Genomic DNA, 27,132 nt, shown 5'->3' with positions numbered 1-27,132 from the left:
TTCCCTCATCACAGTAGATGAATACAGAAGATCAAACTTCAGGTGCTATCACATCATCTCATTAAATTTTGTACTGCATTTCTTTAAAAAAAGTAATTCCAGTACACAAATAATGGAACAGTCAGTGAAATTCAGAAATGGGTTAAAAACAAAAGGTAAAACTCCCCCAACACTCCACTTTTTTTGAGGGGGGGGAGGGAGAGACACACGGGTTGGGAAGATAAGAGAAGTCAGTTATATGGTGGAAAATATAGAAAAAACTAAATGAATAAATAATTACCCTTCTTATAGCCTTCTTCCACATCTTTTCACACCAGTGGATCTTCTAAAGCAGTACTCAGAAATTGTGAAATAGGAGAAAAATAGATTTAAAATAATAGACTCCTAGGAAGACCACACCAAAAATTCACTGGACATAGGTCACATTCAAGCAAGAGAGGATGGCCTTGTAAGTAAGGCACTGGACAGATTGGCATTCAAGAGATCTGGGCTCAATATTGGTCTCCCTGTGTGACCAACGGCAAGTCACTTAGCTCCTGATTTGGTGAGGTACTTAAGCACATGGATTTTGTTTCAGTTCACCATTTCTAAAATGGAGTAATAATACTTCTGTGGTCCGACACTATATTTGTCATGTCTATTTAAGTCTTTAGGGCAGGGATTGACTTTCACTGGATGCATCTTCATTAGGAAAAAGGTGTCATCTTAGCTTGAGTTAACTAGCATGAATAAAAATCCTAGTGAAGACAGAACATTTGTAATTTTTACTTGAATTTGCAGGTAACCCTAGACTTCCCCATAGTCTTTAAGATCACCTAACAACACCTGTGTCAACTACAAACTGCCTTTTATTTCACCAGGATTTTAACTCATGTCAGCTAATGCAAGATAAAAACACTTTTTCTTCTCTAGTGAACACACTGCCCCATGTATATATATATATATAGGGCTCTAGCACAATTGAGCCCTTATCTCCGTTGGGGCCTCTAGAGGATGCTACTGTAATTCAAATAAAGCATGATGATAATGCCTCGACCAGGTCAGCATAATGTCTTTCCCTACCTAACAAATAGATGCCAGTGAGTTCTAAAAGCATGATGTTAGAGGAAAACAATTGTTTTGATCCAGCAAAGCTAGCAATCGGATCATTACACCAAAACTCAGACAAAGCCTCAACATTTTTTAGTTCACGTCACAGTATATCAGAATAATGAGATTGTGCAGTACAGTAAATCTCTTCAAAGCACTTTACAACACACTGAATTAAATTACATTTGAGCTGTGATTATTTCTTTCTGCAAATCATTGTATATAATGTCTCAAAAAATTAGAATTGACCAGAAAGAAAATTGCCATTTTCCTTAAAGACAAGCTGCAAAAAGTGACATAAAGAGTACATGTAAAGTATATCCAGCTATTTTTCTATTCTTTATTATTATTCTTATTTCTTTAGCATCAAGAGCCTTTGGTGCTATACAATGCACAATATAAATATAGTTCCTGTCCCCAAAGATATCACAGTCTAAAAGGCAGACCCAGAGGATGGGACACACTGGGAAATCCAGAGGAGGGGATGGTTTTATTTGGTTTGGGGGAGTGGTGGTGGTTGTGTTTAATTATAAATGAAAAACATGCTTCTTGTGAAATTCACAAAAAAGTGGGTTTTTAAGAGGAACTTGAGTGAAGACAGGATTACACATGGAAAGCTGGTATGAGCAGCATTACCTACTCCTCCTAAGGTGATATAGAAAAATGCACAGAGCCATGAAGGGAGAAAGGAAATTGTGTATTGAGACTGGAATCACTGTCAGAGTGAAATGGTTAAGAGGGGACACAAGGCAAGGTTTAAGATTTAGGTGGGGATAGAGTTATGAAAAGTTTTGATGGAAAGATTGAGATGTTTTAGAAATGCTGATGTTTGGTATGATTCTAACCTATGTGAAATGTGCCCAGATTCCATAGTGATGGATGCCTTACAGATACCTGCAATAACTAATAAAATAATAATGATCCATTAAACACTGGAAGAGTGGAAGTGGAAAGCCTCAAAATAAAGAAAGTAATTCAGTTTATTATTTACTTTAAACTAATCTGTTTTTGTCTTTCTGGTCCCCCTGAGGTAGAGATTCACCAGCTCCTGCTCTATATGATGCTCCACCAGATATTCTATTGGTGACTTCCATGGCAGGTATGATATCACCATCACAGAAAGTCAAAGCATCATATTGAATAGGAGTCAGTGAGACTAGTTCAACAACCTAAAAGACAAAAGAAATAATATAATCCTATCAATGCAGATGAAACCCTGCAAACATGTGAAACCCTATTGTCTTTAATGGTACTCTATGCAAGTGTAAGAGTTTAGTCTACCATACAAATCAGACTGCAGGATCTTATTAGAGAGGGAAGAATTACAGCCACAGTGATCTTTTTCTTCCTGAACAAAGTCCCAGAAAAATGTGATTTACAATAAAAGTATTTGCTCAATTCACTTATCTTAAGGAAATACAGTAATATTCATATGACTTTATAAAGAAACTTAATGTAGATTGTAAATTCTTTTCACAAGACAGACCAAACTCAAATCAAACACTAAGGTCAGTGGTACGTATTGGTAACAGCCAAAGACTGGGAACCAGGATAGTCCTAATGGCTGACCCATGCTCTCACTGCATTTCCCCAAGCAAGTCACTTTCTCCTTAAGATTAAGCAAAATTAGTTAAGCAAACTGGGTAAAAAGCATTCACTGAAAGCCTTGGGCTGTATCTGAGTTCCGGCACATAATTTACAAAATGACTAAATTACTAAAAAAATCCCACCCAAGCAACATTTTAGCTTACCTTGTAAATCAACCTTATCTGGAGAATTTTAGTAAGACCAACATACTAATAAAAATTCATTTAAAAACAGGCTGTTGAAAAAATATTCTCTTGATGAGCACTAGAGAGAAGGCAGAGTCAAGTTCTTATAAAGGCTACCCAGGAAAAAGAATGTGACAGGCTATATATCCCTCCCCCTTTGTGAAGCATACCAATAACTACCTTATTGGAAGCGTTTTTAACTTTCCCCCCATAAGCTTTCTAGCTTGCTCCTGAATAGCTGTTTGTGTGAACACAAGACCCTAAAGTGTGGACGTAGAGAAGATACTTACACTTCTGGAGTAATAAAACAAAGTATATGAAATAGCTTTACTCAGCTAAGAGCAGAACGTAGACACAAGCTGCAAACTAGTTAACATTACAACTCTGCAGCGTTTGATGAAGCAGAAAGGAACTGACTAAATCACAGCATGACTCGGAGCTGACGTCAATGTGTATCTTGTTTGGAGTTTAACTTTTCCAGTTCCCCACTGCAACACGATTCCAGGAAATCTAATGACGTCAGCCTTTTGAACTCAATTAGCTGAGGAACAGACCATTTTAAACAGAGGAGGAAAAAACAAGCAGACATTACAACACGGAACACTAAAGCTCTTTCAGATGCATTTGTGCTCCCTATTTTCTTTAGCAATGAACAGTAAAGGCTTATTTATATAACTGGAACAGTGCACATCTTTCACTTACAGCTCCACTTTAGTTTTGACAGGCTAAAATAATCTGACGTGATAGTTTATTTATTACTAAACCAAAAAGCAACGGACCAGCTGCACATATTGTTGTAAAGAGACTACTGCAATGCAACAACAAAGATACACTAAAGAGTGCTATTAAAAATGGTAAATTTACACTAAAATGCTGTATTAGCTAATGGGGAATAAAAATAATTAGCACCAATTTGTGCAACTTTGCACTGTAAAATTAAAGAGGTACTTCAACAAGTTCTAAAAACAAGTTCCACATATTGCTAGCTATGAAATCTTTTCTGGATTTCCAAATAAAGTATAGAAACTGCTATTTTAAAGACCCTGACAAGAGATTCCTACCTGTTTCATCTCCTGTTACAGCCATGATCAGCTTTTGCATATGGGATTCTCTTGTTGCTCTATCACAGCCCAACATGAAATGTTCCAAACTAGCAAGCATGTGCAGGATTACAAGCAGGAACACTGACATCACAATGACCTCACTAGCCTACCTCTGTCATTAACGTGCTTTGTCCTGGAACAGCTCACTAAAACTGCAGCCCAAAAAAACTGGTTTTGATGATAAAGCATCCTGTCATATTTCTGTAGCCTAGCTTTGGTTTATTCTAATTTACATATGTTCCTAATTTACAGACCACACTCACAGATCTACTTGTAAATCAGACTCAAAGACACATTGACAGCAAAACCTGATGAAAATTATTTCATAATCTTAGTATTGCCAATTCCAAAAATCATGAGTCAGACCCCTAAAAATAGTTAAATTAGACAAAAAAATCAAGAGTTTTTTTAAAGAAGTATAAATCATAATTTTTGGTGTGCCTTCTAATTTTTCAACTCTTTCTGCACACCCCCAATGTGTGTGACAATTATAGAATTGCCAACTTCTACAAATTTATAGTTAGTAAGGAGATTTTGTTCCCCTGGCTGGAGCTTTTCCTAGAAGACCCAATTGAGACCAGGGCCCCATTGTGCCAGGCACTGTACAAAAACATGGTAAGGCACAGTCTCTGCCCCAAAGAGCCTACAATGAAGTACAAAACATAGTGATGAGTTTGTGACACGGGAACTCAAACTGGGACTCACCAATCTTATATCATATGGGACTACCAAAGATCCATTAGATGGGAACAATCCTTGCTGAATGGGGAAGGACTCAAAATCATGACCTACAGGTGAAAGGCTCTATAGCTCCTTAGCAATGCCCTGAGCCTCCAGTACTCCATAAGTACAAATGTTATACCTTTGAGAATGAGGCTTCTTTCTGGACCTTGTCCTTGTAGAACACAGTGTAGGGCGGCTCCAAGGTAAGTGCCCTAATCTCAGAGACCCTACAGGCAGATGTTATTGCTAAGACCTTCCACAAGAGGAAAAGGAGGGAACAGGATGCCAAAGGTTCGAAGGGGGAGCCAGTGAGCCTAGAAAGCATGAGATTTAAGTCCCGTGGAGGGACTGGGTCCCAGATGTGATGGTAGAGTCACTTCAGAACTTTTAGAAACTGGACTGTCATGTCATGAGTGAAGACTGACTTGGCCTGGGACGGGGGATAGGAGGGGGAAATAATGGCCAACTAGACCTTGGCAGATGAAAGAGACAGACTTTGGAGCTTGAGATGCAGGAGGTAGTCCAGGATTGACTGCAGCGAGGCCTGTTTGGGCCGAATACCTTGGTCCAACACTCAGTACGTGAACCGCTTCTGTTTGGTCAGGTAGGTCTCCCTGGTGGAGAGTTTTCTGCTGCCCAACAGGACTTGTTGGATATGGGCCGAGCATTCCTGCTCCTCCATATTTAACCATGCAGCAGCCAACCTATCAGGTGCAGCGCTGCCTGGTTGGGGTGCAGAAGACGGCTGTGGCTCTGTGACATCAAGTCCAGCTGAAGCAACAACTGTAGCAGGGCATCCACAAAGAGGTCCAGCAGTGGGCTGAACCAATGCTGGCGTGGCCAAGCCAGCACTCTGAGGATCACCTTTGCCCTGTCCTATTTGATTTTCATGAGAACTCTGTGGATTAATGGCACTGGAGGGAAGGCATACGATCACAGGAGCAGAAAGGCGCCTGACAGAGAGCCTCTGTCAATCCCCTGAATCAAACAGAAAACGTGGCACTTCCTGCTCTGCCTGGATGCAAACAAGTCCACCCAGGAAGTCCCCCGTGTTTGGAAGATGACGCTGACCATCTCCAGGTGGAGTGCCCATTCATGGCAAGACAAGAAGGTCCTGCTGAGGGGAACTGCCAATGTGTTCCTGGCCTCAGGGAGGCGTATGGCTGCAAGATTAATGGCACGATGAAAACAGAAGTTCCACCGCGGAAGAGCTTCCTGGCAAAGGGCTGACAAGTGAGCTCTGCCTTGTTTGTTGATATAGAACATTGCAGCGGTGTTGTCTGTCAGGATCTAAACCACCCTGCCCCTCAGATGAGACAGGAAAGCTTGGCAGGCCAAGTGAACCACTCTGAGCTCTCTGATGTTAATGTGGAAGGGGCGATTGTGACTCAACCAACGTCCTTGTGTGCTGACATTGTCCAGGTGGGTTCCCATCCCAGATCCAAGGCATCGGAGACCAGGGTTACTGACGAGGATCGGGCGGCAAAGGGGACTCCCTCCAGCACCGATACGGGATTTGACCACCATGCGAGTGACGACAGTATGTGGTCCGGTACCCTGACTACACAGGCTATGTTGTGTCTGTTGGGGAAGTAGACCGACACCAGCAACACCTGTAGGGCCCTGAGATGGAGCTGCGTGTGCCAGACCATGTAAGTACAGGCTGCCAGGTGGCCCAACAATCTCAGGCACATGTGAGTGGTGGTGAGAGGTTTGGCCCACACGTACAAGATCAGGTCTGTCATGGCTCAGAACCAGGTCTCAGGGAGAAAGGCTCTGGCCTGAGTGGAGTCGAGGACCACTCCAATGAACTCTATCCATTGCACTGGTATCAGAGTTTATTTTTCTGTATTTATCAAAACACACAGATCCCGACAGGTGAAACATAACAGATTGAGGTTTCTCTGCACCTGACCCCAAGATCAACCCGTGATGGGTTGCAGGGTCTTAGGCACATCCAGCACCAGGTGTGGTGTATTTGGTACCAGTAGGACCATCAGGTCTTTAGCCACCGGGGCAACCTCAGGTGTTGCAGGCCCCAGTAGGAGCCGGGGTCTCCTACCACTCCCAGGAGTTGAAGGAAGATCCCTGGTTGGGCTAGAGGGTCTGACCACAGCGGCATCCCGTTGCAGCTCCATGGTGGACATGTGGCCTGAACTGGGACCTATGCCCAGAGACCCCTTCCCCTCCTTGGATGGCGCTGGGAAGTTTCTTTTCTATTGACGCTTTTTGGGCATTGGCGAGGGGGAATGGTGCCAGGAGGAACCTGGTGCCGGTGGAGTGCTCTGCACTGATGCTGAGGTGCTGGGCACAGAGTCCAATCAGGAAGGCTCCAACACCAGGCGAAGTGCAGCCTCCATGGGGAGGGCTTTCAGGCGGATGACCCACTCTTTCTGGATTCTGGGACAAAAGTTCTTACAAATCCTGCACTTCTCCTTTATATGGGACTCTCCCAAGAACTTCAAACAGCTGCTGTGGGGGTCACTAATAGGTATAGGCCTGCTGCATGATGAACATGTTTTGAAGCCCAGGGAATGGGGCATACCCTGCTCTGGGGCCAAGTTCTGCTGGGACTCTAACTATACTAAACTAACACCTAACACTTAACACTTAATAGCTAACTAACTATCTGAGAACTATATACAAAGAAGACTGTCAATGGGCTGTTAGAAAAACCACTAACACTCTTGCCAGGCAAGACAAGGCACTCTGACCAACCGTCATGGGCAGTAAGAAGGAACTGAGAGGGTGTAGGACTGGTGGTGCCTAATATACCGATGCATGAGCGCGGCACTCCAGAGGGCGCCAGCCCTATGGATACTGCTAAGGCAAAAATCTCCAACAACTGTGCATGTGGGCACACACACACCTAGAATGAAATCAACATGAGCAAGCACGCAAAGAAGACTTCTTAATTTCATTTTATTTACTCCAATTACACAGCAACTTCCAATTAAACTCAAACTGCAGCACTCCACTCTTGACCTACTATGAAACACTATCTCACAAGGCCTGGACAAAAGTGTACATATGAGACAGCAATGTCATCATGCTCTTCCCTCATTATTATATTTCCTCTAAAGTACATAAACATTTATTTTCAAATGAGAGTAGCTGCCCTTAGTGAGCAAACCAACCCACTCTTCTCCTAACACTAACTTTCTCAGTTCCTTTTATTAGTAATTCTTCCACTGATTTAACATCACCATAATGTGCACACCAACAAAACGCACTTTGTGAAAAAATAATTTGTATAAATCTAAAATGTAGTAGATCACAAAATATACCTTGCACAACAACTTGGCTTCCAGGTACAAAAAACTGCTGTGTGCCATCAGGTGTTTGTGCTGCATATTGCACAATGGTAGCACCTGGCTGAGGAGCTCCTGAATTTGTCATTGTTAATGTCTGCAGTCCCTGGACGCCATCAGATGCTGGATTAGAAATCTGGATTGCTCCACCTTGGGCTATGGCAACTGAACGCAAAAAGAAAAAACAGGTTACACAATAGAAACAAATATATACAACATATAATACTATATTTACCACTTTTGGAAGAAAGTTTTTTTTTTCATCAGATAGGGACTTCCAATCATCTCTGTGCTTAAAGAAATTTGCAGAACTAATAATATGGCATGGCGTGCTGAATTAATATATTTTTAAAAAACTGTACCAGCCTCTTATGTACCATACTCCTATTTTGTATTATTCACTTTTTGTGTCAATCACATGGATAATGCACTATTTTACCCATTTTTTTTCAGTTTATAATCCCAGCAACTCTAATGTTTCCATAATAATTTCCATATAAGCAGGGGCGGCTCTATGTATTTTGCCACCCCAAGCACAGCAGTCAGGCGGCTTTCGGCGGCATGCCTGCGGGACGTCTGCTGGTCCCGCGCCTTCGGCGTACCTGCCACCCCGAATTGCCACTGAAGCCACGGGACCGGGAGACCTCCCACAGGCATGCCACCAAATGCAGCCTGGCTGCTGCCCTCACGGCGACCGGCAGGCTGCCCCCCACGGCTTGCCACCCCAGGCATGCGCTTGGTGCGCTGGTGCCTGGAGCCGCCCCTGCATATAAGACTGATAAAGACAAAGCATCAAGCCCTTGGGGAAATGGAGTAAGAAGTTGAGGGTAATTATAACAGATGCAACAGGAAAAATAAAAAGACATTCAAATTTATCCTGACCCTTCCATAAGATGCAAAATACTGGGGATGAGGAGGAAGGGAAAAGGGTACCTTTCCCTGGAACTCAAAATCTTCCTCCTTTTCTCAAGTTAGGATGTCTAGGTTTAGGCCCATTGCACTTTAAGGTTCTCTATATGAGAAAAGACTGGGAAATTTTGTTCTGAGATACCAAAGTGTGAAAATAAGAATTTATTATCATGCAGTCAAAAATATGAAAGAAAACGTATGTATACATTTTGCCTATATCAACTTGATTAAACTCTTCCATGTGACCCACAGAATACTCAGCATAAGTGTTTTGTAAAAATCAAATTCACTGAAGGGGTACATGCTAATTTCAGCAGAAGTTCACAAATACTCATTTAAAAACAGGAACATATCCACTAATTTCTATAATATCCACTTAGAAGCACCATTTAAGGAGTACCCATTCCCCAGGAAGAAGTAAATGCTCTTTCTATGCAGGTATTTAAACTGCACACATCACCAAAGTATTTAAATGTTGCTGTGTGATAGTACATAAAAATCTATTATGAGCATAGCAGTGTTGCCAACTCATGATTTTACTGTGAGGCTCATGTTACTTGCTGTGTTTCTTAAAGTCTCCGCTTCTGGAGTCATATGAGTTCAGGAGAATCTCAGCTTTCGTTATTTTTAAAAAGTAATTTTTTGCCCTTCATGGTTTGGAGAAAAGTTGTAAAATGTGAAACCTAAAGTTTCGAAAATTATAAGATAAATAAAAAGATATTTATTATTTTTAATCTTATGATTTTTAAACATATTAGATGATTTGGGGGGTCCTGACTTGTGATTTTTGAATGCCTGAGGTCAGCAATACAGGATGTTTTTCTTTAAAATGCAACACAGTGCATTAAGCCTAGCCCATATCAGAGGGCCTTCAATTACTGACAGTTGATCTAAACACTAGTTACACATACTGGTACTTCTGAAAGGTAGGGGTGTTTGTGTTTCTGTTTGTTTGCACAAAGGGCCAGATATGACAGTGCAGGTGTCCTTTAGCTAGCTTATAGAGTATTGGAAAATTTCCCCTATATAGAAGGTTGGGTGAAGCAGCTGGCCTTGCATGAATCACTGAATCATAGACTCTCAGGGTTGGAAGGGACCTCAGGAGTCATCTAGTCCAACCCCCAGCTCAAAACAGGACCAATCCCCAGACAGAGTTTTGCCGCAGATCCCTAAATGGCCCCCTCAAGCATTAAACTCACAACCCTAGGTTTAGCTGCCCAATGCGCAAACCACTGAGCTATCCCTCCTCCCACATGGTTCAATCCCACATCCAACCTGACTCTAGCACAGCAAGTTCCCACAGGATATTCTATATGTCACAAGCCAAGACAGACTCCAGAAAGCACCAGAAAAAAGGAAAGGAGGTGGTATAGCAGTCCTGCTCCCAGCCACAGTTGCCAACTTTCACATGGTAAATAAGTACCCCAACTTTCACAATAAGCCAACAATCAAGTCAATCCCTAAGAACTCCAACACTGTATGTGACTAGATCCCCCCGGCCTGCAGTCTGGGACCATGCTGGGCCCGCTGCGCATCCCTGACTCTCTCCCCGTCTTGCCCCTGCTTGCCAGGAACTGATCAAAAAAGAAGCAACAAGCTACAAGCCCAACAAGCTACAAGCCAAAAACAAGCCAACAAGCAACTCACAAGCCAATTAAGCCAAAAATAAGTCCAATTTCTGCGTTTTTTTCACAGGTTTGGCATATCTGCTCCACACAAGCCTGGGATGCACAAATTGTTCTATCCCAGAAACAAAACATCTGAGCGCATCCATATGACCAGTGAGATGAAGGACCAGAGGTACCTAGGACTCCTGGAGTTGTACAATCCCTCCAATGCAAACCCTGTCAACTTCCTGCAGGATCATACAGAGCTGCTGCCCAGCATGGTATTGGAATCGCCCAGATTTCTTGTCCTTCACAACCTCAACATTCACAGACAATCTCAATTATACATATTATGCTTTTATGGCTTACAGGGAAACCATGGGATTCTCCCAGGCAATCTCTGGACCTATGAATGCAGCCAGAGATAAGTTGGATCCTATCTTCAGCCCTGGACTGGCCACTGGAAACTTCACCAGCATACCAATCTCCTGATTCAGTCAATTATCGCCTCATCCAGGCAGAGATCAGACCCTTCTCTCCTTCCCATCAGGTGGTGATCAAACAAAGCTGGTCCTCCCCTGAAAACTCCAGAACACCATAGGTTTTCCATTCATCCCAGGAGAACAAGCCACCCAAACACAAGGCCAAGGTGCAAATGAGTTTGTACAACAGTACAGTACCATGTTATTCACTACTATCAACAGCTTGGCCCACACCGTCCCTTTGCACAGACAACAGTGATCACTATGGGTCACAGATGAGCTATGGCAGATAAAGAGCATATCTAGAAAGGTAGAAACATTTTGAATTCTCCACCATAGCACAAAATAACACTTACAAGACTATGCCACAGCAGTAAAGATGGCAAAATGAGCCTTCTACTCCTCCAGAATCAACGTGGCAGAATCAAGATCTACAGAGATATCTTGCACTGTGAACTGCCTAATCAACCCAGACTGTATAGCCCGAATATCCAAATACTAAAGCTGTGAAGAACTGTCAACATACTTCAATTATGAGATTAACTGAATACATAAATACGGCTAACTTGGAAAGAAAATTCTACCCCTAATTAGATTGTATTATCCTCCCCATCACCCATGACTGAATTTGGTCCCTGAAAAAACCCTGAAAAAATATTAGAATCACAATCAGTGAAGCAGATCTATTTCCCTCCTGACCCATAAAAGCCAGTGAAGAACTATTAAGCAAAGTACTAATGGAAATATTCAATGCCTCTTTCAGAGACGCACATCTACCAAACTCCTAGAAAAATACAATAGTTTGCTCAATTCTCAAGAAGCCAACACTCAACCCTGAAGATCTTTCCAACTACTGTCCCATCTCCAATCTCCTGTTTCTGGGCAAAATCATTTAGAAAATAGTAACCACTAAGCTCTAGCAACATGTGACAGCAGTCAATATCCTGGATACCTCACAATCAGGGCTCAGATCAGGACACACCACAGCGAGGGCTCTAGTGGCATTACAAGATTATCTCCTCATGGCCATGGACACAGGTAAGATCAACATGCTTATACTGTGGACCTCTCCGCACACTTTGATACAATGGACCACAAAGTAGTACTAACACATCTACATGACATAGCAGAAGTAAATGGCCAGCAGTATAGACTCCTATTGTTCCTCTCCAACAGAACTCAGAGAGTGGAGATAAACAACTGCTCCTCCTCTCCAAAGGCCCTCACCTGTGAGGTCCAACAGGAATCCATACTATCCCCACTTCTCTTCAATACTGGGAGAGATAATGAGACATCACAGGCTCAGTTGCCAACATTATGTCAATGCCACTCAACTCTCTCTCTCATTCTCAGCTGATGTAACCACTGTCTCTGCTAACATGTAACCACTGCCTCTACTAACAACGGGTAGTGATCAACGGCTCCATGTCTAGTTGGCAGCCGGTTTCAAGCGTAGTGCCCCAAGGGTCAGTTCTGGGGCCAGTTTTGTTCAATATCTTTATTAATGATCTGGAGGATATCGTGGACTGCACTCTCAGCAAGTTTGCAGATGACACTAAACTGGGAGGAGTGGTAGATACGCTGGAGGGTAGGGATAAGATACAGAGGGACCTAGACAAATTAGAGGACTGGGCCAAAAGAAGCTGATGAGGTTCAACAAGGACAAGTGCAGAGTCCTGCACTTAGGACGGAAGAATCCCATTCACTGTTACAGATTAGGGACTGAATGGCTAGGAAGCAGTTCTGCAGAAAAGGACCTAGGGGTTACAGTGGACGAGAAGCCGGATATGAGTCAACAGTGTGCCCTTGTTGCCAAGAAGGCTAATGGCATTTTGGGCTGTATAAGTAGGGGCATTGCCAGCAGATCGAGGGACGTGATCATTGCCCTCTGTTCAACATTGGTGAGGCCTCATCTGGAGTCCTGTGTCCAGTTTGGGGCCCACACTACAAGAAGGAAGTGGAAAAATTGGGAAGAGTCCAGCAGAGGGCAACAAAAATGATTAGGGGGCTGGAGCACATGACTTATGAGGAGAGGCTGAGGGAACTGGGATTGTTTAGTCTGCAGAAGAAAAGAATGAGGGGGGATTTGATAGCTGCTTTCAACTACCTGAAAGGGGGTTCCAAAGAGGATAGATCTAGACTGTTCTCAGTGGTACCAGATGACAGAACAAGGAGTAATGGTCTCAAGTTGCAGTGGGGGAGGTTTAGGTTGGCTATTAGGAAAAACTTTTTCACTAGGAGGGTGGTGAAGCACTGGAATGGGTTACCTAGGGAGGTGGTGGAATCTCCTTCCTTAGAGGTTTTTAAGGTCATGCTTGACAAAGCCCTGGCTGGGATGATTTAGTGGGGAATTGGTCCTGCTTTGAGCAGGGGGTTGGACTAAATGACCTCCTGAGGTCCCTTCCAACCCTGATATTCTATGATTCTATGATTCTATGTCAGAATGTATACAGGAAATTAGTTCTTGGATGAAGAGCAGCTGGTCTGAACTGAACCCAGGCAAGACTGAAGTGATGCTGGTCAGAGAGGGGAAATATTTCCAAGAGCTGATCAAGATGTTTCCACCTGCCATCGAAGACATATAGTCCTCATTCATCAAAGGGGTGCGAAGGCACACAGCCTCTCAGCATCCTGTTTGACTCTTTGCTAAGCTTGGTAGCATTAGTTGCCAAAAATGACTCTTTTTTTTAACCTCCAGTTTGCTAGGAACCTTCATCCCTTCCTCCATCCTGCCCACCCTGAAAATGACAAAGGGGAAGTGGCCAGGGAATCTTTATGCTGTGTCAATTCTTTGCTGATATAACAGCTCCTTAGGATTGTAGGTGGCTGGAATGAAGTGATAAACTCACTATGACTGAGGATCTGTGCTTAAAAGCTCAAGACTCAAAAGGAAGTAGTTAGGCAATTTGGTATCTTTTTATAAAACAACAGTAAATTCCAAATGGTCAAACCTAAAATTTCAACTGCCAGTATTCAGCAGTAACTGACCATCACTACTACAACTTGGATTAACTCTCAACTCTAACTTTTCTTTCACATGACAATTCTGACAAAAACCAGAAGCATCTCAAGAAACATTTTGCTATAACTCCCTTGAGCAAAGGTAGAATCATAGATTATTAGGGTTGGAAGGGACCTCAGGAGATCATCTAGTCCAACCCCCTGCTCAAAGCAGGACCAATCCCCAAATGGCCTCCTCAAGGATTGAACTCACAACCCTGGGTTTAGCAGGCTAATGCGCAAACCACTGAGCTATCCCGCCCCCTAATATACTGGAGTTCACTGCAATAAAAGATGGATGGGATTTTGTTTTAAGGTTTTTGTCCTTTTCACATACAATGAAGAACTTTTTCAGATCTAGTTAATGAACTATTAAATTATGGAGTAAGAAAACTGCTTGCAAAAAGATACAGCTTTAAAAAGAGAGATCCCAAATCAAACTCATCGTCGCATATGAAGGCTGGTATCTGCATTCCTTGAACGGTGCCTAATATTGAAGCATACTGCTGCAAATGTATTTAACAAATACTGTACATGAAATCAGTCTAAAAATGCAGAACACGTTGTTCTAAGATATCAGCATGATTTCTTATTTGAGGGAAAAACAGCATGCATCAGGAGGCTTCTAGATCAGGCTCATGCCAAAGCCTTTTAAAAATTAGATTAAATAAGATTTAGTTAAATTTCGTATGGACTCTGCTAACTCAAGCAGACAATAGTGATACATTTATTTTGCTTATTGCAAAGTAGATATCTTACTGAACAAATATTCCAATTAAAATAGAGAAAAAACACAGGCACTACTAGTCAGTACAGTTTTAGCAAATTATAACAAAGGAAAGTGATGTGCAATTACAATTTTAAAAATTCTTGTTACTAGAATTTGCACTTAATTTCATATTAAAACATTAAATTTCTTAAAGAAACTCACTAACCAGTCACAAAAATAATCAGAATAAAGTTTTAAAATGTTCTTTCAGATTAGACACAAGAGTGACCCCTGAGCCCAAAGAGGAAGGATGGCCACTTGGAGAGTATTTTCTCCAAAAAATCCCAAAATGAAAGTGAAAAAACATGGAGTAGACTGATGCTAGAATGCCCAGGAGTGCTGCTAACTTCCTGAAGCCCAGGAGGTCCTGATTAATGAAAGCATGGGAGTTCTTCAGGCTTTACTGAATGACACCTCAGACCTTAGTCACCAGGAAGAAGACAATGATGTGATTAGTGAAAACACAGATCCCCAGATTACCTGGCTGCTGAGCAGGGCCGGCTCCAGACCCCAGCGCGCCAAGCGTGTGCTTGGGGCGGCGTGCCGCGGGAGGGCGGCAGGCGGCTCCGGTGGACGTCCCGCAGGCGTGCCTGCAGAGGGTCCGCTGGTCCCGCAGCTTCGGTGGAGTATCTGCAGGCGTGCCTGCGGGAGGTCCTCCGGAGCCGCGGGACCAGCGGACCCTCCGCAGGCACATCTGCAGGAGGGCCACCGGAGCTGCGGGACCGGCGACCGGCACAGCGCCCCCCGCCAGCGTGCCGCCCTGCTTGGGGCGGCGCAATTCCTAGAGCCGCCCCTGCTGCTGAGTTAAGATGTTTTAACTCCCAGTTCATCACAAACCTGTAGGGATGAATATTCATTGTATGTCTGTAACAATACCCCTCCACAGACCCTACGGAGTTCCCCTTGTATGACAAAGTTGATAAATGTCTCATTGCAACTAGAACCAACCCAAAACTAATAGATCAGTGATATTTAAGATGAAAAAATAATTTTGGCATTAATGGTGGCTACATGAATTCTGACATGGGAACATAGTTAAGAAAAGTAAAAGTTGGAAAACATGACTAAAGGAATTTTTACACAGAAGGAAGATTTATTCTTCGTAGCACTCAGTAATAGTATTTTATACTAATTCTTGAGGCTAATGGAAATATTTAACCCTTCACACGTAAGGCCCAATTCTGTTTCCATTCAGATCAGCATCCAAATTCATACTGACTGCAACAAAGCAAAATTGAACTATAAACCATGTAGAGCTTCTTTTATATGTACTGAAAGTTGCTGCGTAGCATAAGTAATAACTGAATTTGTGTTTAATTTCCAAATGCAGATAGTTTCTTCTGGCACTTATTTTCTTTTCAGTCTTGGACACATTCAACAACTCTATTGCTTTGTGTTTTGCTACTTCCATTCCTTCAAGCCTATCCAGGTTTTCCTGAAAAGGCTACATTTTAGAATGAATTATTCACATTTTTTAATATAACTTCAAAGCTGAGTCTCTTGACAAAACTGTAGTTTGGTCATGGTGACCTAAAATGAAAACAACTAATAAATACACTCTCCAGTTGAGTAGTTCAAGTTGTGAGCAGCTCCCAAGAGGTCCTGAGCACTACTCTTGCAGTCACTTGGTATTAAGGACTCAGCATCTAACAGGAGTGAGTATCAATGCCTTTACTTTTTAGACCCAACGGATTTAAGGACTTTTATATTCTACAGCAGGGGTCCTCAACCTTTTTCTTTCTGAGCCCTTCCCCTTGCCCATGCTATAAAAACTCCACTGCCCACCTGTGCCATAACAACTGGTTTTCTGCATATAAAAGCCAGGGGCAGCATTAGGGGATAGCAAGCGAGGCAATTGCCTGGGGCCCCATGCCACGGAGGCCCCCACAAAGCTAAGTTGCTCAGGCTTCGGTTTCAGCCCCGGGTGGCAGGGCTCAGGGACCCAGGCTTTATACTCATGTGGTGGGGCTTCAGCTTTCTGCCCTGACCCCCAGCAAGTCTAACACTGGCACTGTTTGGCGGACCACCGGAAACCTATTTGCAGCCCTCCACAGGGCCCAGACCCCTGGTTGAGAACCACTGTTCTACAGAACCTTAATTTGGTCATCACCATTAACATCTCTACAACCAGAGTAATAATGAATATAAAGAATAGTAATTAGTAGTTCAGTGTTAAATGTAAATTTTGTTTTCTCAGTGTTGATAAAATCATTTTACCTTTACAAATTATAAAGGACAGCTAGAGGAATTCTAAGAACAGTTAAAGAATTTATTTATTTGGAAAGAGCTATTCTATCCTTTTCTAAGTTCCATTGTTAACATTTTAATAGGAGTCCTCTGTTCTCATATACATACTTCAGAAGAACCAGACCGCCTTGCCATTTTCCTCCCATTGTGTAGGAGAAAATACACTGCTGCTTTTAATAAAAATCTTCATTATTTCTACACATGAGAAGACCTGAGACATAAATGACTCATTGTAACAGTAAATTCTTTGTTTTTAATGCTATAAAAATTCTACATAAAAAGGAAAAAGATTAATGGAAATTCAAACCACAGAAGAGAAATGACTACAAAATCTAACATTCATAGTGAGGTGTGAAATGTTTAACATGTAAATAAAGCAAGAAAAAATCTTTGAGGAATACTGCTATGAAGCTATTTTTTCTACTACTGTTTAGAGAAAAAGGATGAGCAGTTGGAAATTGTAGCTTATGGTTAATTATTGTAGCTTATGGTTAATTATTATTACAGAAAATTATTGTTAATGCAACAGGAAGATTTGAAAATCAATCAATCAAAAGTCAGAAAACTGAGAGAGAAGATAGAAAGTTCCACTGTACCTTTCCTTCCTGTGCTTATCCCTAAATTATGGTCTCTATCTCATTACAAATTATATGTCAATTCATATCATAAACAAGGTTATGTTTATATCATGGAGGTCATGGTCATTCTCTGCTTCAGTCCCAGGGGCTGTGGGACTTTGGAGCTGGCAGCCAGCAGGGCCCTGGCAGGATTCCAGTGACAGCAGCGACAGGGGGGCCCCCTGCAAGGTTCCAGCGACAGGTGACAGACTCCTGAGGGGGCCCTTCTCAGGGTTCCGTCAATGGGCGACAGCCTCGTGCAGGGGCAGGGGGACGCCTCGAGTGTGTGACTGGGGGTGTCCCGTTTTCTCTTTGGGAAATACGGTCACCCTGTAGCTCCCAGCTGCCGCAGGCAGAGAGGAAACCCCACAGCTCCCAGCCATCATGGAGGTGGGGGAAACCATGGAGCCACAGCAGCAAAAGTCACAGACAGGTCATGGCTTCTGTGAATTTTTATTTATTACCCATGACATGTCCATGGCTTTTACTAAAAATAACCATGACAAAATCTTAGCCTTAACCATAAATAATAGGATGAATGTGACATGTAATAAGTAACCATATAGTACACAGATTCTTCAGATGACTTGATTACTGACACAATTAGAGATTTAAATACAATGAATATTCTATTTCACACCACTTAATTTTATAGTACTGATATTTTGCATTAGATTAGCAAAATGGTATTAAATTTTTAAGATAAAAAAGTGAGCCATAGTCACATACAACTTTGTACTGCACTGTATTAATGTTTTAATCAACATTTTCCAATCAACATGTGCCTTTACTACAACATTAAAACAATACAATAATGAAAAACAAAAAATTCTTATAATATACAAGTACAAATACCTGTGTATGGAAAGGACAAGAGAGATACCTACATTTTGCCTCTTTCAGCCAATGCCTGGTTCTTCCATTCTTTAAAGCACAGTACAATGATGTACTTGATTTCAAAATCACCCCAAGTTTGGGAAATTAACAGAGGCTTTGAGGTGGGAGGGAAACAGACCAGAAAAAGGTTTATTTTTGCTAATGTGATGTGGCAGAAGATGCAATCTGCAATCCTCTTGGACGAATATGAAGATAAATATCATTCTCTTTTTCCTGGTTCAAATAGCTCTCTCAATTTTTCACTCTGCTATTTTTAAATTCAGCAAAAGATAGTAACAGGGTTTTTTTAAATTAAAATGCTATACTGTATCTTAGCATACATACTGTATTGCCCTGTGCTAGTCTGATATAGGCTGGTTGGTACTGCCATTGCAGGGATGCCAGAAGGTGTTCCTTCTTCCTCTGACTTTTCCTCTTCAATCTTAGGGACACCAGTAGCATCAGAAGACAGTTCATTCAGAATTTTTCTAAAACATAATTTAAACAATTTAATTTAAAGTACAGATTTAAAATCAATGCCCATAAAAGAAACATTTTGAGGACTGTCTTTTACTGATATTTATACTATGAGTAGCATATTGGTTCCAGGATATTAGCGAGACAAGGTGGGTGAGGTAATATCTTTTACTGGACCAACTTCTGATGGTAATAGAGACAAGCTTTCGAGTGTACACAGAGCTCTTCTTCAGGTAGTATTAGTAGTAATATAAGTAGTATGTGGCAGTTAAGCTAGTTTTAAAAAAGCATAAACTTACCGGTATGAAGGCCTTCTTGAAAGAATCTCTCTACGTTTTTGAGAATCAATTACACCCTCCGAGTCTGCTGAGTCCTCTGCATTTGCAACTGATGTAACCTATAATTCCAAAATTTCTGAAATTCATCATCTTGTATAATACAGATGCTGGTAACAGGGTTGTGACACTACACCTCATATTCTTCATAGAAATATTGTTATAATATGATTATAGCATATCTAAGACATATTTTATGCAAGATGGCTCTTGTGAGCTATCATTGGAAAGGTTATGATTTACTGAATATAATTATCATATTTGTATGCATGTATCATTTTTGTATCTAAAGTTAGGAATATTGACTATACATCTGTACTACAAAAGTGTTTGCACCTGGGGAATGCCCACCAGACAAAATGCAATCAGTCTGGCTGGTTAGCTGGGCACAGTGATTTCCCTACACCCCCCTTGAATTTCCCCAACACCCCCCCACAGTTTTGTGAACTAGTTACATGCCAAACCTGGTGTCTGAACTTTGCGACTTTGTCCTCACCCACAACTATTTCACATTTGGGGACAATATATACCTCCAAGTCAGCAGCACTGCTATGGGTATCCGCATGGCCCCATAGTATGCCAACATTTTTATGGCTGACTTAGAACAATGCTTCCTTAGCTCTCATTCCCCTAATGCCCCTACTCTACACTGATGACATCTTCATCATCTGGACCCATGGAAAAGAAGCCCTTGAGGAATTCCATGATTTCAACAATTTCCATCCCACCATCGATCTCAGCCTAGACCAATCCACACAAGTGGTCCATTTCCTTGACACTACTGTGCTAATAAGCAATGGTCACATAAACACCACCCCTATACCGGAAACCTACTGACCACTATACTTACCTACATGCCTCCAGCTTCTATCCAGGACACACCACACGATCCACTGTCTTCAGCCAAGCTCTAAGGTACTACCGCATTTGCTCCAATCCCTCAGACAGAGACAAACACCTACAAGATCTCTATCAAGCATTCTTAAAACTATAATATCCACCTGCTGAAGTGAAAAAACAGATTGACAGAGCCAGAAGAGTACCCAGAAGTCACCTACTACAAGACAGGCCCAACAAAGAAAATAACAGAACGCCACTAGCCGTTACTTTCAGCCTCCAACTAAAACCTCTCCAGCGTATCATCAAAGATCTACAACCTATCCTGAAAGATGATCCCTCACTCTCCCAGATCTTGGGAGACAGACCTGTCCTCGCTTACAGACAGCACTCCCAACCTGAAGCAAATACTCACCAGCAACCATACACCACAGAACAAAAACACTAACACAGGAACCGATCCTTGCAAGAAGGCCCGATGCCAACTCTGTCCACATATCTATTCAAGTGACACCATACCAGGACCTAATCACATCAGCCACACCATCAGGGGCTCGTTCACCTGCACATCCACCAATGTGATATATGCCATCATGTGCCAGCAATGCCCCTCTGCCATGTACATTGGCCAAACCGGACAGTCTCTACACAAAAGAATAAATGGACACAAATCTGACATCAGGAATCATAACATTCAAAAACCAGAAGGAGAACACTTCAACCTCTCTGGCCATTCAGTAACAGATTTAAAGGTGGCAATTTTGCAACAGAAAAGCTTCAAAAACAGACTCCAACAAGAAACTGCTGAACTTGAATTAATATGCAAACTAGATACAATCAATTTAGGCTTAAATAGAGACTGGGAATGGCTGAGCCATTACACACATTGAATCTATTTCCCCATGTTAAGTATCCTCACACCTTCTTGTCAAATTGTCTTAAATGGGTCATCTTGATTATCACTAATCAAGATAATTTTTTTTCTCCTGCTGACAATAGCTCATCTTAATTAATTAGCTTCTTAGAGTTGATTGGGCAACTCCCACCTTTTCATGTTCTCTGTACGTATATATAATTCCTCACTATATGTTCCACTCTATGCATCTGATGAAGTGGGCTTTAGCCCACGAAAGCTTATGCTCAAATAAATTTGTTAGTCTCTAAGGTGCCACAAGTACTCCTGTTCTTTTTGCGGATACAGACTAACACAGCTGCTACTCTGAAACCTGCTAGTTCTTGTGTTATGTGAAGGATTCAATAACATTTCCTTATTCACTTTCTTCACACCAGTCAAGATTTTATAGACCTCTATCATATCCCCCCTTAGCCGTCTCTTTTCTAAGCTGAAAATTCCCAGTCATTTTAATTTCTCTTCCTGTTTCATACCCCTAATCGTTTTAGTTGCCCATCTCTGTACCTTTTCCATTTCCAATATCTCTCTTTTGGGATGGGGTGACCAGATCTGCACATAGTATTCAAGGTGTACACATACCATGGATTTATATAGAGGCAATATGATATTTTCTGTCTTATTATCTATCCCTTTCTTAATGATTCCCAACATTCTGTTTGCTTTTTTGACTGCCGCTGCACATTGAGCAGATGTTTTCAAAGAACTATCCACAATGACTCCAAGATCTCTCTCTTGAGTGTTAACAGCTAATTCAGACTCCTTCATTTTGTATGTATAATTGAGATTGTTTTCCAATGTGCATTACTTTGCATTTATCAACACAGAATTTCATCTGCCATTTTGTTTCCCAGTCACCCAGTTTTGTGAGATCCCTTTGTAACTCTTCACAGTCTGCCTGGGACTTAACTATCTTGAATAGTTTTGTGTCATCTGAAAATTTTGCCACCTCACTTTTTACCCATTTTTCCAGCTCATTTATGAGTATGTTGAATAGTAATGGTCCCAGTACCGGCCCCTCTGGGATACCACTATTTCTCTCTCTACATTCTGAAAACTGATAATTTATTCCTACCCTTTGTTTCCCATATTTTAACCAGTTACTGATCCATGAGAGGACTTCCCTCTTATCCCATGATGGTTTACTTTTCAAAAGTCAATTTAAATTAAATACATTTTTAAAAAAAAGTTATATTTTTTTAGAAATCTAGACCTGTTATGTGTTTTGGTGTAACTTGTATTATCCTTATGTTAAATTTGCATTATCCTAACAAAATATTTACTTTATTCATATCTCTTTTATATATCTCATTGGCCTTGACACGCACCCTGTAAATTCGAACACCCCCACTAATTTCAATTCCTGGGGAAACTACTGGCTGGGCACAAGTCAATGAACCATTAGGGAGAACAACAGGTCTTTGAAGATGCTACTCTCCCACATTCCTGGGATGCTACAAACAAGGCCTTTGACTCATGGCTGCTTTGACACTGCAGGGTCATGTGATTATGTCATCTGGTACTGGACTCCATGATAGAATACCAGTATTTTTCCACTGGGGGGGAGGGAGGGAGGAACCACACTGGAAAACAAGGGATTCCCAGCATATGTAAAACCTATTGAAGTCAGGGAAGTGACATAATGAGCAGTTGTTTTTCACTGAATCCCTGCCCAGGATGACTGCTGGAAACATCTAAGAAACAAAGACAGAGAGGGGGAGAAGCACTGAGCTTCTACCTTCTGTAGTTAATAACCTTGTTTTGTTTTCTCTAAAACTAGTTTGTGCAATTCATAACTGGGGTGCAAAAAACTATGGATATCTTCCTCCACACTGAGGGAGGGAGCAAATTTCATGAACTTACGCTGCCCAGTTCTCTGTGCAGTGCAAGACAATAAAATTTTGGGTTTACACTCCAGAGGAGGTGTGCACTTGAATGCTGGGCAATTCCTTAGCTGAAGCCTTCCCATGCAGTGATGATTTCAGTGTCTGTATCTTTCTGCAGCTGGGTGTGTCCCTACCTGTGTGTGCTGGAAAAGGCTTGAGGGCCTGGTTCAGCAGGACAGTGTAAGGGAGCCCAGGCTGGTGGAACAGACGAACTCAGTGGTACCCCAGTGAATCAGGTGGCACCCCGGGACCCCGGGCAGCCCATCACAAAGGTGACTGACTTATAGGCTACGTCTACACTATGAGCCAGGCTGTGATTCCCTGCTCATACACACATACTTGCACTAGCTCTGATTGAGCAAGTACAAGCATAAACAACAGCAGAGCCACAGTAACACACGTAGTGGCAATGGAGGCACAGTTTAGCTGTGGATACATATTCGGCACATCTAGGCTGTGCCTCAGTTGCCACCACACATGCTACCACAGCCACACTGCCATTTATACTCGCTCTAGGTTGGTGAGAGCTAGCATGAGAGTGTGTAATGGAAAGAGGAATCACATTGCTAGCTTTTAGTGTAGATGTAGTAGCCTTATTCTGCCCAGGACTACCAGAGCAGGGGCTGCTCCAGCCGGCTGGCTGGGAATCACTGCCAGGGGCCGTTGGAACAGTGGCTCCTGTGGCTGTCCCAGCAGCCAGCTGCTTGGGTGGCCTTGAGGTCAGCCACACTGGCCCCTGCAGAAGTCATAGAGGTCAGGGAAAATCACAGAATCTGTGACTTCCGCGACCTCCATGACAGACATGGAGCCCTACATGTAAATAATTTCCATGTTCAGTGTGGTGGAACCTTGAAATTTTGTACACCCATTCATTATAAACTATAAGACTATACCCAAATTTGAATTCTGACATTTCCATCATAGATCATCATGTGGAAACCAATTTGAAACCTACATTAATTTTTTTCTGTCCAGTGATCTCCAGTTTGGAGAAATAAAGGTAATCCAAATTTTATATTTCTAATTTTAGGCAAAAAAAAAAAAACCTGTCAGAGGTGCATAAGTGTACTGTATACATCCATGTTGTTAATCACATCCATTCAAAAAAGTAGATTGCTATCAACTAGTAAAATATAACCATTTCTTAAATTGCAATTACACCATTAATCAATTTCAACTTAATACCAAAGTCAAACTAACTACTAAATCCAAAATGTTATACTAACACAACTTTAATTGTAACTTCAATGCTAATGCACAATATACATTAAATGTAAACGTTAAAGTTGCTGTGGTAACCTCATCACAGCCACAGAAAGTAAGTTAGCATCCAGAAATTAAGGAATACATTTAACAACATAAATGATCATCTAAAATACTGCATACCACATGTGCATGGGGGTTAGGTTAGTATTAATGTGCAAACTTTAACTTTAGAACTTTCTTGACTTTTGTGAGTTTACATTTTCACATTTTCTTAGAGTTGCATTAGCATCATTTTTTACATATTAACTTCAGGTTTGGCGATTTTAAAAGCAAAAAACTGCACAGCTAAACCACAGTCTATACTAGCCGATATTATTTTGTGCAAAACTGAAACTGCAATTAACCAAGTAAGGCAAAACACTATTTACATGATTCATTTAACTGCTCAGTCCACAGTTGTGTAGGATACGTGCAAAAGTGGAACTGTGAAGTTATATAAGTTATATGGAAAATAGCATATTCACATAGAGAAACCCCAAAACTACAGTTTTTTGTAGATTAGACTATTTTTAAACTACCTAAATATTAACTTGATTCAACGAAAGTGAGCTAGAAGTCTGACAGAGTCAGACTTGGACACAGTAAAGGTTCCTACATCTGGAGCTAACATCAGAAAAGATAGAACTCAGATGATTGCTGTACCTGTCTCACATAACCTAGGACCCTAAACATTTGGGGCACAAAGCAGAACTTGCGTGGATCTGAAAGGGCATGAATTCCTAGAAGATTCTGAAAACTTGTGGCATTAGGGCACCTCATCCCAAGAGTATAAACAGTAAGAGGCCATGACTTCAAAGATCTACAGGTTACTGTAAACAAAGAAACCTAACGTCTCTTTTCCTTTACTGATTTAACTGCAATTCCATTTCTGCTCAAAACCATTTTGCACAGTATGGCGCTTGCTAGGATAGTGTGGGACATACACAGTAAAATGAAGCATCCAAATATTTCAAAAACATAATGAGAGGTATTTCTGCAATTGTGAACAAACCTAATTTTAAACTAGACTGCAAAACCCAGCTGGGATGAGCAGAATCAATTTGTGGAGGTTCTGCTAATTTCTCTTACAGAAATCATGAAGGTTGACAAAGGAGACTTAGAGTTGCCTTAAGGATTCCCCTAGCCTAGGCACAGGGTCACTCCAAGGCAGGCTGGAGGCATGTCAGACGTCCAAGGGGCAGGGCAAGAACATGATGTTATCCAGAAATAATGTCAGTAGGTGACCAGATGTCCCGATTTTATAGGGACAGTCCCAATTTTTGGGTCTTTTTCTTATATAGCTCCTATTACCCCACATCCCATCCCAATTTTTCACATTTGCTGTCTGGTCACCCTAAACATCGGGCAGAGTGGTCTCCTTGAGGCCCCTTATCTGATGTGCACTGCTGAGATACATTAGGACAGTGGTTCTCAACCTGGGGTCCGGGGCTCCCCGGGGGGCCACAAGCAGGTTTCAGCTGGTCCACCAAGCAGGGCCAGAGTTAGACTCACTGGGGCTAAGGGCAGAAAACTGAAGCCCCACTGAATGGGGCTGAAGCCCAGGTCCCTGAGCCCTGCCCACCCGGGGCTGAAGCCAAAGCCTGAGCATCTTAGCTTCGCGGGGGCCTCTTTGGCATGGGCCCCAGGCAATTGCCCCGCTTGCTATCCCCTAATGCCAGCCAAGGCTTTTATATGCAGAATATCAGTTGCTGTGGCACAGGTGTGCCTTGGAGTTTTATATCGTGTGTGTGTGTGTGTGTGTGTGTGTGTGTGTGTGTGTGTGTGTGTGTGTGTGTGTGTGTGTGTGTGTGTGTGTGTGTGTGTGTGTGTGTGTGTGTGTGTGTGTGTGTGTGTGTGTGTGTGTGTGTGTGTGTGTGTGTGTGGCGGGGGGAATCAGAAAGAAAAAACATTGAGAACCCCTGCACTAACAGATCTAGCCTTAAGCATGTAGCATATGTGGAGAAAGTGGCCAAAATCAATACATGTCATTTCTTGGCTATCTGTACATATAATTGGGGGTTAAACCAATGAAAGGGATATACAATTTGTCTGCTGTAATGAGTTCTGTACCTATGGATTTTTTTTTAATGATATGATAAAAATACTTAACACTTGCTGTTTGGTGAGGGATTACCAGAGAGAAAGACTTCATTAGAGAGCAGCCAGAGCTGCTGGTTCTACAAGCTTTCACCATCTCCATCCTTTCCCAGCTATACTCCAGCTCACAGCTCTAGATTGGTGTTTAACTACAAGGCCAAGTTAAAGTTCAAGGGCAGGGTAGGTAAAGGCCCTTCATCCCTCTTTCTTCCTCCCTCCTATGAATCTGCTGTAGTCTCCTGGCAAAATGCAGAGGGGACTGGGTGAGGGGAAAAAAGGAACTTCAAAGAATGAGCTGAAATGCAAAACATTCGCCACAATGCAGAGCAGTTACGATCCCTAATTTTGGGTAACAGCTTTTTCACTCAAAAGGCTGTGGTGTCCCAAAATACTCTGTCTTTGTCACCCTTCTTGTTCAAACTCTTGTGAAGCCACGGGGCAGAAGGGAGCAGGAGACTGTGTGAAGGTACAGGCACCATATCATCAATATGCAGAAGACATTCAGCTTCTTTTTGTGAAACCCAGATTATACCATTTCCTCAGTGTCCCAGTGTCTAGTAGAAATAGGGTCCTGGGTGAAAGCCAGCTTAATAAGGAGGTGCTGCTGATTGGATGGGGAGAATACTTTAAGGATCTGATGAAATCTATAATTGTTCATGTAATGGGGTAAACCGGCCCTTTAGGGCTTTTGGAATCCTGTAAGGACAGAAACACCCTACCTCCCTTTAATAACCATATTCTCAAAGGTAAGGGAAAAAAGGAAGCAACCAGCCAGGGTTAACTGGGCACAAGTGCTTCCTTCCTTATGCCCTGATTGTGGGAGAAGACAGGGCAGCTGTA

At 42.1% G+C, this 27,132-nt stretch overlaps 1 protein-coding gene across 17 annotated transcripts in view; it reads right to left on the bottom strand.

Annotated features, from left to right (window-relative positions):
* CREM (cAMP responsive element modulator) overlaps positions 1–27,132 on the bottom strand; it is a 72,979-nt gene that overhangs the window by 12,485 nt on the left and 33,362 nt on the right. For 7 of the 17 annotated variants that reach the window (XM_045003857.1, XM_045003858.1, XM_045003861.1 and 4 more), the window contains 3 exons: positions 19,282–19,379; positions 18,851–18,993; positions 7,975–8,163 (listed from right to left, as the gene is read on the bottom strand). In XM_045003857.1, coding sequence (XP_044859792.1) covers positions 7,975–8,163; positions 18,851–18,993; positions 19,282–19,379 — 430 coding nt within the window. Of the gene's footprint in view, positions 1–280; positions 2,802–3,151; positions 3,321–3,922; positions 4,033–7,974; positions 8,164–18,850; positions 18,994–19,281; positions 19,380–27,132 lie in introns of those variants that run through there. The other 10 variants (XM_045003873.1, XM_045003864.1, XM_045003866.1 and 7 more) reach the window with 8 other exon arrangements.

The sequence above is a fragment of the Mauremys mutica genome, chromosome 2 (genome assembly GCF_020497125.1).
Source record: "Mauremys mutica isolate MM-2020 ecotype Southern chromosome 2, ASM2049712v1, whole genome shotgun sequence".
Taxonomy (NCBI): domain Eukaryota; kingdom Metazoa; phylum Chordata; order Testudines; family Geoemydidae; genus Mauremys; species Mauremys mutica.
The sequence above is the reverse complement of the archived record's forward strand: the minus strand, read 5'-3'. Positions and strand labels throughout refer to the sequence as shown.